Raw genomic sequence first — 11902 nt, 5'->3', positions numbered from 1 at the left:
GATAAATTGGCCTAAGAGTAAGGCATAATAATAACTCGTTTACCTGCTCCGGCGGTAGCTCACCGTGCGTGGCTACATAATGAGCCTGTCCACCGCCTGTGGGTATATAGGCTGGCACAGAATGCGACCAGCCATGTAGATTGACATTGGCAGTGACATTGTTCACGTAAACATTGCTGGGCATTGGCGCTGGTATCATGGTTGGGTACATGGAGCCGCCGCCATGGTGTGCGTGCGGATGTGCACCATGGGTGGGCATGAAGATCGGCGGTTGGTTGTAAATTGCTTGAGCTGGGGGCGTAAATTGTTGCACTGATGCCATCACATTGTTGTTGTTGTTATTATTGTTGCTGGGTGTTTGTGGTGAAACGGTGTTGCTGTTATTACTGGTACCGCTGTTGTTGTTATTATTATTGTTATTGCTGCTGGCATTAGCTGAAGTTGATGTAGTTGTTGGCGTTACAACGTGTTGTTGCTGGGCTGCATTCGCTGGCACAGTTGTTGTCGGTGTCGCTGTTGTTGTTGCTGTCGCCACTGCCACTGCTGCTGCCGCCTGCTGCTGTTGCTGCGGCGGCTGTTGGTGCTGCTGCGCCATAATTGAACGCCTGCCAAGCGCAATTTTCGTCACTTGCAGCAACAAAGCAGTTCAGGCTAACAAGTTTCACTCGTTGTTCAGCTCGTTGCTGCACAAATCTCAGGAAGTAGACAGCACGTACACGCTGCTGCAGACGTCGAACATTGAAAGAATTCTGCAAGCAATGAACACAAAATATTTGTGAAAACCCCCACATAAGAAAGCTACAAGAATTTGAGGTTATATTGAGGCCGCCGCCGGAATAATTGCATGAATATCTGGCAACGCCGCACAGCTGTCCCCCGCAAAAAAAAAGCAAATAAACAGAGAGAGAGAGAGAGAGCGCGCAAGCGAGAGAAAGCGAGAAAGAGGAGTGCTTCAAACATTTGCCATACTGTACCGTTGCACCCCACCTGACACCCACCCGATCCGCAGTCTACCTCAACGAAACGTAATCAAATGCCCGAAAATTATTCCTAAACAAAATAAACATAAATTCCATGGCGTCTGTGAAGGTGTGGACAGCGCGGCAAAGCCGGCTCAATAATTTACGTACTAAAATGTAAACGAATTCTGTAGAAAAAGACGATTTGCCACACATTACGCACCACTCGTACACACTCATACACGTACATACATATGTACGTCCATCCATATAGCAGTTGGCACACGCACACCTGCACGAACAAATGCCGCTTACAAATACAACTAAAACTTAGAAAATACTTGAACTGGAAAAAATTAAATGCAGCAGGCAGGCTCGGCAAACAGACGGATCGACAAATGGACGGTTGGACGTGCTAAAAGAGCCAGACGCTGGCTTGTTGGAATGAATGTCGGCATCGTATAGCCAGCCAATAGCAAAATAAAGTCGAGTTAATTCGAAAAGCTGTGTTGCTTTACATATGTACATACATCTATATACATATATGTATGTATGTACATACGTCTTTATGTATGTATGTAAATGTACACGCATTGGATTCCAACGTCCAATGGCGACAGAAATGACCGCGACCGCTACGAACGAGTATTGAAGAACACGTTGACGCACTTGATGAGCGCACGCGGAGGGCAGTGGGTATGGGATGTACGGGTATTGAGGCAGATACCAGAAATGTGCAAATTAGCCGCTGACTTACTTACCTTTACCGTCGACAATCCTATAGAACTCTTCTCATGTTTTATGCGTGCGGGCGGCCTCTGGACAGTGGAGCTGCTGCAGCGGCTGCCAATGATTGTGGTGTTTCACTTGCCGCGGCGGCGGGTGTTTGATTCGTTCTCTAGCTTTAGCTTTTTTTAATGACACGACGATTCTGCAAGCAACACTTTTTTGTACACTTTGCGCTGCTCTAATTAACAATAATTTTTAGCTGAACACGGCCACCGCACACGCACATTTACGAAAAGAATTGTATAAAAATACGTAGTTTATTGCAAGCACAATAATTTACTGAAATTTACTGCATTTACAAAAGTTTATTGTTCTTTATATTTCACGAAAAAACTTCTTCACTCGTGGAAAGTTAGTGTGACACTCAAACGCGTTACAGAATGCACTAAAAAAAGACCAAATGGCCGCATGCAATGTTTGCGTACAAACAGGAAGTGGCAACACCCATAATAAATCCACCGATGTGGCAACTTCACATGAAATGCATTTTGAGATTGAAACGTCCTGTTTGGACCTTAATTTATATTTACAACTTGGACTTGTTCTTACGCATTGCAAAATTCATCAATGCCTCAAAGAATTCACTGCTTTGTGTACAATTTAAAAGCTCCTTGGCCTCAGCCTCATTCGCTCTAAGCAAACTCTCGCGCTCGTGTAAGCGCATAAGTCGTTTGCTTTCGCGCAAGGAATTTGGCGGCAAAGCGGCATATATGCGTATCTTGGGCCAGGCGACAGTGTCCAGCTCATCGAGCTTAAAGACGCGCGAGACGAAACCAAACTGATAGGCCTCCCGCGCAGAAAGCGGTTCGTTTAGTAACAGCAGCTCTGTGGCTTTCGAACGCCCCACAATTAGCGGCAGAAGGTAAGACGAACACCCTTCCGGCACCAAAGCCAGCTTGCTAAACGGGGTTAGGAAGTAAGCCTGAAAAATACATTTTTTATGTTAATTTGGGGGAACATTAAAATTAAATTCCACGTCACCTGCTCTGTACACCACGCCACGTCACTTAGGCCCGCAATAGTGGCTCCAATGCCAATAGCCGGTCCGTTTACCAAGCAAAAGATCAGCTTCTTGCAGTCGATAAAGCTAAGCACCATATCCTTGAATATGCTATTGGAGTTCTGTAGATAAGCCTGGACATCATCGCCAGTTTGGGACAAATCGTTGCCGGCTGTGAAATAATCCCCCACGCCGGTGAACACGACAATCGTCACGCTCTCATCCTCGTTAACCTCTCGTAAGACTCGCGTTATTTCCACATAACTTGGAAGATTAAGACAATTCTTCTTCGCTGGATTATTAAATTTAACAACCACTATTTTGTCCTGCTTTTCCACAAGCAGCTTCTGATAGCCTTGGTAAGACATTTTGTAAAATATCGCAAGTGCTGCTGTTAGTCAAAGTTCACAATCAAGCGACATTAACTAATCTACGCTCATTGTTATGGTTATTTAGATTAATCAGCGCAGCCAACACAAAAGTTGCACTTTGGAAGTGTGTATGAATGTATGTATTACACATAAACATTGAACAGCTGAGACAGACTGTTGATTCTCCCAGTTTTGCACAATGTGGCAACACTGAAAACCCGGTTTTTAATTTTCACCCGAATTTGAAAATTTTCAAATTTTATTTTGGCAGAAAACGTAGATTTTACACAATAGAAATAGTTTCTGCTTTAAAGATACATATATTCTATTGTTGTTTTAAAAAGAAATTAATTTAATTAACTCTTTTTCTAATGATTTGTGAATAATTATTTATTCTCAACTGCAAAAAAAAACTTATATTAAAATATTTGTTGACTGCTTATAGCAACAATTCCTGATCGAATTCATGAACTGTTTTTAAACAATAAAATGTATTACTATTTAAAATCTATATTCGAAAAGTTATATAAAAGTAGAATTAATCATTAATCAAATTTTAAAATCAAAATTTCGTACCTAAATCGGTGTTAATGAATGCGCTTTAGATAAATGTATACCAAGCTCGATTTATTCTACTTATTTATTTACATTATTTAATGGTATCTCTAGGTTTGTAAACTCTCCAGTTGCACCTATTCGCTAATTTCATCAATGACGGGCACATTTTGCAGCTCCGAACATTTGCGCTTCCATAACGCTAATTGCTCCTTTAGCACCTTCTCCTTTGCAGCGGCCCGCGTCAGCAAAACTTTTGCCTTTTGCAGTAGCTGCGTCTTCTTCACAAGTTGCTCCTTAATGTACTTTAGCTCCTCGTTCGTTGCATCCTAAAATTTAGAGTGCATTACAGTTCATCTTTATAATTTTCCATATATGTAGATATATACCTTGCTACGCCCACTACACTGACTACACTTGTTCCGCTGATTCAACTCCATCTGTAGAGCGCTAATTTTCTCCAAAGCCTCTGCATGCAGCTGCTGAATTCGTGCTAGTTCCAGAGCCGATCCCGATGCTGACGAATCGGTGGAGCTGCGCGACTCTGTGGAGCGTCGTCCATCTTTGAGGAACTTATTCTCTGAGCGCAGCTTCTCCACCAGATTCCGCAGCGAAAGAATTGTATGCTCAGCCGACTGACCCTGTTGGGTATTCACTTTTATGCCGCTGCACTTGCAAAGATCCCGACGAGACTCAGTACGCGCCATTTCCTCCTTGAGCGCCATTATGTAGCTGAAAATAGAGCGAACCATTCATTAGATGTTGTCCTACAAATCCACTCCTTTTGGGCTAATTACTCTTCGAGGTGTTTGATGCGTTTCTGCAGTCTCTCGCTGGTGTCGCCTTGTCGGAGCAAGTCCGTGTCGAGCTGAAGCTGCAAATTACGCGCCTCCAGCCGAATATTTTGCGCCTCAATGGCCTGATAACGTTCCTGCAACTTCTCCAGCTCTGTGGTCAGTGCATTCGAACCACGACCCTCCAGCTCCATTGCAATAATTTTTCTTTGCTGCAACTCAATACGCGCCTTCAATGCCTCCACCAAATCCAATTGGCTCTGATCGTAAAAGCGTGAATTAGGCTGCGCATTATGAGCCGGGGAACTGCACTCGCTGCTTGGACCCGTATAGGTCTCGGGACTCTCGGATGGAGAGGGTGTAAACTTGGCGCCCACATGCTGAAGATTGGGACACGAGGGTGTACGACAGCATTTCAGGGTGTTCTGTGAGGCGCCACCAGTATGACCTGCTGGAGTAGAAAGTTAATAAATCAATCAGTCCTATATTTATTTAAAAGCCGGAAAAGCTAACCCTCAAGCACCTCAGGGCTATTCTGTAAAGTCAGAGTTCTAAAGACGTTAAAGAGTTAAAGACGGAATGGTTAACTACCCTAATGTGTTATCGTTTGGAACTTTGCACAAATTCCTCCAAAACAACAAAAGAAACTGTTATGGATATCAGGGGTCACCCTAACCAAACCGATTAGTCCGAGCTCTATATTAAGGAGGAGGAGATATATCACTATCGCCATATAGAGCTCAGTCCTAGTGTATCAAAAGCTTCCACTTATTGTCTCTATTATGCGTAAATATTTGAAATATCGTAAGGTTTAAATCACCTCTTACCTCTATTCAGTTTCACCTCCAACATATGTTTGTCTTTTTCTAGTCGTGCGATCGTCGTACGTGCCGCCCGTAGCAACGAGCGCGTCTTCTCCAGTGCCGTCTCAGTCTCGTCTAACTTGGCTTTATACTTTTCGGCATTTTGTTGCCAACGTTTTTGCTTCTCCCACAGACCCACCTCGTTGGCGCTTCGTGTACGCTTGGCGTCCAGCTGCATCTGTTGACGGTGAACCTGGGCACGAGCATCCTCCAGATCCAACTCCAATTGCTGCACACGTTTCTGAAGATTTTCGTTCTTAACCCGAGCATTTTGTTCAGTTTTGACGGACAGCACTGGCCGCTTGATTAATTGATTGCGCAGGGACTGGCTAAGGTCTCGGGCCTGCTTCTCACGCTGGGTTAGATTGCTCACCTGGCGACGCAATGCCTCCATTTGTGTGTGATATATTTTATTGGTGGCCTCGGTGCGATTAAGATCGGCGGCCAGCTTGGCAATTTGCTCGGCCGAAAAGTTAGAAGTGTCGTTAATATAACGCTGTTGATCATCCTGTTTGGAGGAGGGAAGGAATTATACATAGTTATAGGGTGGAAACCGAAGTCTTACTCGTTCTACTCACATGAAAGTTCTTCAATGTTTCCATGAGATCTTTTATGTGCTTATCCTTCTCCTCCAGGAAGACACGTAATTGTTCAACTTCAGGGTTGTTGGTGCTCTCTATAGCTTTTTCACGTTCCTGGCACATCTTTAGTCTAGAATTAGAGGCCACATAAGTAAATAGTAATATTATTGTGTTATGGGACTTACTTTTCTTTCAATATCTCTATTTCCTCCTCCCGCGTTTTGATGCTCTGCTCGTTGAAAACCAATTTTTCCTTTAGTTCCTTGATTTGTTTGTGCAGCGTGGAAACTTCTTTAAGCTCCTCCGTATCCTGTTTTTCCTTTTCCCCATCATTCCGGGGACTGACTGGAACTGTAACCACTTCCTGTTTATCCACAGATGTAGTATCCTCGAACATTTCTTCGATTTTCTCGTCAGTCAACTCGTTGAGGCTATTATCGACGCTCTCGTCGGACTCAGTAGATGTGACATGTTCCTGACCATCTTTAGGTTTCAGATGACGCGTTGTAATTTGCACATCCAGCTTGGCCTTTAGCTCCAGAATTTCCACATCCTTGGTCTTAATGTTAAAGTTCAAATTATTCACAGTTGCTTTGAGAGTCTCGTTCTCGGCATTTAGCTTGCTAGAAAGTTGCTGACTTTGTTCCCTTTCTGTTTGCAGCAGATCCTGATATTTTTGAATGGAATTATCCTTCTCCAAGAGAAGCGTGTGGAAAGACAGAATGGTTTTCTCCACAACCCCACTTTGGTGGGTGTCTACTGTGCTGGTCTCTGTTGTCCCCGAAGTATTCGCACTCTCATCAGTCTTGGAAACCTGATCGGACTTCAATTGACTTTGTAGCTCCTCAATACGCTTCTGGGCAGCCAGTAGACTAGATAAAAATAGAGGAGTAGCTAAGCCCTTTAGAAGTATCAGCTTACTATTGTACTTACGCGGTTTGTATTTCCTGCACCTCCGCTTTAGACTCTGAACGCTGCTCGGCCTCCTCGATCGCAGCCGTTTGCACCGCTTGATGTTGCAATGATTGAAGGCGATTGGTTTGCACGGCCGTTTCTAGTAACTCCAGCGGTTTATCAATTGTGGTCTGTGTGCTTATGTGCTCAGCTTTCTTATTTGGCGAGCTGATGGGTGAGGTTTGCCGGTCGGTTAACTGCTGTGCGGCAGTTCTGCGGACGGCTGGATCTGGCACCTGCATCTCTGTATTTGTAGCTATATGTCTGACCTCAGATCCAATGCCATGTTCATGAGTCACTCCGAAGAGCGCTTCGATTGTCTGCCAGTGCTCTGACTCTGTGGCATGTCGTAGCCGCAACTCTACCAGTTCTCGTTGCAGCTCAGCGTTCTTCAGTTGCAGACTCTCACAGCTTTGTTCCAACAGCCTAACCTGCGTCTCTGCTTTGATCAGTTTGATGAGCTGTTGGGAGTCCTCGTTATTAGTCGAGGCGTTAGCTGCTAACTGTGATTCTACAGCCTTTTCTACTTGCTCCAATTGTTCATTGGTTAGCGAAAAGTTGTTCCCTTGCTGTTCCACACGTTGCATGAATTTGTTGTAGGCGAACACGAAGTTGGTCAGGAAGATTAACGGTGTAAATTTGGCATATTTCTCCTTCAGTGTGAAAAGTGATTTCTGTAAAAATCTGCGGCACAAATTTAACTTAGTAATGCGCATACAACACTTGTATTACTGTGCTTACTTGTGCTTAATATCTCTGTTTCTGCGTTCAATTTGGAAGTCCTGTTGCGCTTCGGCAGTCAGTCTTTGTGCTTTGAGAAGCTGCTCCTGCAGACTATCTACGCTTAGTCTCAGCTCATTGCGTTCAGTTTCAATGCGCGTCAATTCCATTTTGGCTAAAAATAGAGTTGTTAAGCAATAAGATTCCTTAGGAACGTAATCCTTCCTACCACTGTCCAAATCCCGTTGCATTTTAGCCACAAGTAGCTTCTCCTCGGAGCTACTTTGCAAATCAGCCACCAGATGACGAAGGCTTATGTGATTATCTGTAATCTCATTGAGCAATTTTTGCTGGGATTGTATCTAGTTAGATGATAAGAGATAATGTATTTTTTATTAAAATGCTTTTCCACCACTTACCTGTCCGTTGGCCACTTCTAGGAGACCCTCAAGCTGTTTATTTTGTCGCTGCAGCTCCGCCTGTTTCTCGCGCCATGTGGCGAGAATAGCGAGCTGCTCCTCATACTCCGCAGCCGTGATGTAGTCCAGTTGATAGTTGTCGCCTATAATGCCATAATCTGCGCATATTTCGGGCAACTTTAATGTATTAACTCTGCCTCCCAATACCTCCTCTAGGCAGTGCGCCAGCTGCATGCTTAATGTGGAATTCTTTTGCTCCAACCTCTGCACTTCTTCGCTGCTGTAGAGTCGCACTCGTTGCTGCAACTCGAGCTCAGCCTGCAGAGCCTGTAGCTGGGTGTTTCGCTCTTCCAGTTGTCGCGAAAGTGCCGCAGTATCGTTTATATATCGCAACTCATGCTGCTTCATCTGATGCAGCAACCGGTCGTAGTCCTCGCGCATAAACTCGTAGGAATTGTTTTGCTGATGCAGGCGGAGCTCCAAAGCGATCGTCTTTTCATGTAGCTGCTGGTTGTAACGCTTCAGCTCATTACCATCGGCGGCCATGTGTAGCTTCAGCTCTTCGTAGTGCTTACGATAGGTGTGGAGCTCCGTCAACTGTTGTTGCAGTTCCCGCACTTGTGTGCTGCCTACCGCCTCCTCTTCCTCCTGTTCCTGCTCCTCTTGTGCTATAACAGGCAATTGCAGGATATCGGCAGATTCGTTTGGTGTGGTCGGACGTGTGGCCGTGTCAATAATAATAATTTCTTCACTCGATTCTGGCTCGTCCTCTCGGGGCATTTCGGGCACATCTCGCATGCTATGCACCGAAGACAGTTCGCCGGTTTCGGAATCGCTGCCGTTTTGCTGCAACAGCTGACGCAGTGCCTCCTCGCGCGCTTTCAGAGCAAGCAATTCGCTGTGCAGCCGCTTGGGTGTGGTATCAATGCTGGGCAGCATATCCATTAGACGTCGCAGTAGTTCCGAATCAATGGTTATATGCTCAGAGGTGGCTGTGGACATGTGATTAGCTCCATTGGGGGTATGAGATATTAGGGACTTACCATCATATTCGCGCAGCTTCTCCAGTATCTCATACATGCCCACACGCAAAGATTCGTTTTCCGCCAGTACTTCCTCGTATTTAGTTTGCAGTTCAGACGCAGCAGCGCCATCGCCTTGACCCCGGCTAGGCACACCATTGCATAATGGGCTAAGCAGCGGCGCACTCGACGGCACTTCACCCATCTCGCTAGGTTGCTTCGCAGGCTCTATGGGCACTAGTATGGAACTCTCCGGACTCTTGGGTAGTCGCAACTGTTGCTGCAGCTCCAGTAACTTGCGTCTGCAGGAAGGATGGTAGATGGTAACAACATACTCTCTTTTAGCCTCTCTTACCCTCGTGGCCACTCACCTCAACTCGCTTTTGTCCAGCTTCAGCTGTAGACGCAACTCCTCAGAGGTGCGCAGCTTCAGTGTTAGACGCTCAATCAGTTTGTCCTTGTTGCGCTCCTTGGCTCGTGAATTCTTAACCAGCACAACCACATCATCGGGTATGTTGAGTCTGCGTCGCAACAGACTATTCTCTTGAGCCAGCTCGTGCATGGCATTCAGTTCGTGGACATAACTACGCAGCTGCTTATTCTGCTCAGCAAGCTTCTGCTCCAGCGCCGAGCATTTGCGTAATGCGGGCACCAAACCGTCCTCACCACGTTTGTACGCCTCTAGAGCATTGATGGCATGTAGGGCTTGCTTGGATTTAAGTACATTGTCCTGTTCAGTGGATTCAAGTAGCTCGGATAACTGCTGGCTGCGTGCATTGGCGACGCGCAGACTCTCCTCGATGAGTTTGCAACAGGCACGGGGCTGGGCGGGATCCTGACAGCGTTCGCGTTCGGCACACATTCGATTCATTACCTTGGTGGAGCTCACCATTTCATCGGCCATTGTTTTGACCTTGGCCTCTAGGGTTTCAATGCGCTGTTCGCGTAACTCCAGCAGCTAGGGAGGGGAAATGTGTAAGTAAAATTGGAGGATATTTTAAGGATCTTTCTCGCTCACATGACGCAGCTTCGTCTGCTCCTCTTCGTTGCTTTGAATGCTGCTGGTGCTGTCGCTGTGAATTGCGGGCAGCACAGACGATATACCCGTTGCCTTATCGAGCTGGGACTGTAAACTTTTCAGCTGCTTCTCTTTCTGCTCCAGCAGCTGATTCCAGCTCAGCGATTTCGACTCGTATTTCTCTATGAACTGACGCATTTCCAGCTCCTGCTTCTCGCGCTCATCTTCGAGAAAAGTAATGTTGCCCTCAAGTCTTGTAATTTCCAAACCTTGCTCCCGCTCTCTCTGTTTCAGCTTCTTGCGCTCCTGCTCCACTTGGGTTATGTCCTGACTCAGCTGTATGAGATTGGTCTTGATGTGCTGCAATTCTTGTTCGTGCAAAACTATTGTTTTGGATTGCGCAATGTTTTGATTTTGTAGCGTCTAAGGGGGTGTAGTTAAAGGTATTAGAGACGGAGTGAAACTCTAAGGCAGCACACACACTTACCTCAATCTCGCGCAGCAATCGCTTGATGTGCTTGTTTTTAGTGTCTATGTTCTGCAGCAGTTTCTCGTGTTTCTCGAGCTCGGAGAGCGGGTCTGAAGAGTCCTTGTCGCTGGCCTCAGCCTGCTGTTCTGCCTCTTGTAAACGTTTTTGCAATTGCAATATTTCATCGGCCAACTTTAAATTTGTGATATATGTAAGTATAAGTATTCGAATACTGCTCTCTACCTACCTCCTTGATCTTCTCCTTGTAGCCATCACGTTCCTCCTCGAGCTTTTGCAACATGCGCTTTAGCTTCTCATTTTCATCGTACAAGCGTCGCTCGGAGCCGCGTCGCTCTGAAGCCCCTCCCAGGGGCAATTTGTTTTGTAATTCGTCGACCTGTGCACCCTTGTACGCCAATACGGCCAATGTCAGCTCCAGTGTCTTGCGCAACGATTTTTTGGGCAACTCGTCAATGCTCTCAGCCAATTCCAATAATGTTTCGTACAGTTCCTGCTTCTGGCGCGCTCCGAACTCACGAAATTTGCGCACAGATACAGTCTCCGGCATTTCCATACTGACATGTCAACAAAACGGCGCTTCCGTTCTTCAGGCTCCAAATCCGTACGGTCTCGCTGTTCGCCTCGTTCTGAACGGGTTCGTCGTGAAAATTCTAATTTTCCATAACGCAAAATGCTCCTTTTTGAGTTTTGTTTGAGCAAGCGTTGCCATGACAGCTGAAGCAAAACAAAGTTGTTCGGCTTCGGGAGGAGCTGGCGTTGGTGTTGGTGTTGGTGTTGGCATTGGAGGATGGTGGTGGTGGTGGTGGTGGTGCTGGTGCTGGTCCTTCTCACGTGCAGCGACTATGCCGGAAGCGTGCCACAATCTAGCGTATGCCAATGTCAGGATCGGGGTTGCAATTCAACGAGCGTATGTATGTATGGAGTATAAAGTTTTTCTCTGGCTGTTTGTTTTTGTTGGCATTTTGTTTTGGTCCCTGCCTTCGGCTTTAGTCGCTGCATAGGTGTTGGAAAGTTTTGACAGGATAATTGCGAGTGGCAATGCGCTGCAACTAAAGCCCGAGTATGAGAGTCGGGTTGCGCCACAAACAATGGCAGGTAACCAGGAAAGTGTTAATTGGCAAAGTGTCAGTTAAAACAAAAATTGAAAAGGCTTTCAAAAATGTTCACTGCTCGCTATCTGGACGCTTATACGAGCATGTAAGGAAGGTGCTACCATATAGCCATATCTATATCCATGACAGCTCGTTAGTTTGCGTACATATGTAAAATTAATTGAAACTAATAGTAAACGACTTCGGTTGCCCTCTTGTGGATGCTTTTCGGTTTTTTGGGGCTCTGTGAACAATCACACTTGTCAGCGGGCACAA

The 11902-nt window shown here is 45.8% G+C and overlaps 3 protein-coding genes across 3 annotated transcripts in view; all 3 read right to left on the bottom strand.

The window, feature by feature from the left end:
- LOC115623078 (chromatin modification-related protein eaf-1) overlaps positions 1-2022 on the bottom strand; it is a 33552-nt gene extending 31530 nt beyond the window's left edge. The window contains exons 1-2 of the mRNA XM_030517278.1: positions 1721-2022; positions 44-749 (exon numbers count right to left, since the gene is read on the bottom strand). Of these exons, the coding sequence (XP_030373138.1) occupies positions 44-595 (552 nt within the window). The 5' untranslated portion in view covers positions 596-749; positions 1721-2022. The remainder of the gene's footprint in view (positions 1-43; positions 750-1720) is intronic.
- A 208-nt stretch (positions 2023-2230) lies between these two features.
- On the bottom strand, positions 2231-3255 carry LOC115622910 (enoyl-CoA delta isomerase 3, peroxisomal). The gene is made up of 2 exons (XM_030517033.1): positions 2730-3255; positions 2231-2670 (listed from the first exon to the last, which is right to left on the bottom strand). The coding sequence occupies exons 1-2, from the start codon at positions 3114-3116 to the stop codon at positions 2275-2277; spliced, it is 783 nt and encodes a 260-aa protein (XP_030372893.1). The 5' UTR covers positions 3117-3255; the 3' UTR covers positions 2231-2274.
- A 470-nt stretch (positions 3256-3725) lies between these two features.
- Positions 3726-11759, bottom strand: LOC115622417 (centrosomal protein cep290). Its single transcript, XM_030516350.1, has 16 exons — positions 11749-11759; positions 10762-11089; positions 10533-10706; positions 10046-10468; positions 9399-9985; positions 9049-9329; positions 8006-8997; positions 7816-7948; positions 7608-7761; positions 6846-7550; positions 6098-6784; positions 5910-6042; positions 5296-5839; positions 4472-4919; positions 4064-4406; positions 3726-4003 (listed from the first exon to the last, which is right to left on the bottom strand). Exons 1-16 carry the CDS (start codon positions 11757-11759, stop codon positions 3812-3814), a joined length of 6135 nt encoding a protein of 2044 aa, XP_030372210.1. The 3' UTR covers positions 3726-3811.
- Positions 11760-11902: the final 143 nt, after the last annotated feature.

Source organism: Scaptodrosophila lebanonensis, unplaced genomic scaffold (genome assembly GCF_003285725.1).
Source record: "Scaptodrosophila lebanonensis strain 11010-0011.00,11010-0021.00 unplaced genomic scaffold, SlebRS2 tig00000043-arrow-pilon, whole genome shotgun sequence".
In the NCBI taxonomy this organism is placed as follows: domain Eukaryota; kingdom Metazoa; phylum Arthropoda; class Insecta; order Diptera; family Drosophilidae; genus Scaptodrosophila; species Scaptodrosophila lebanonensis.
This window is presented reverse-complemented; position numbering and strand designations above follow the sequence as displayed.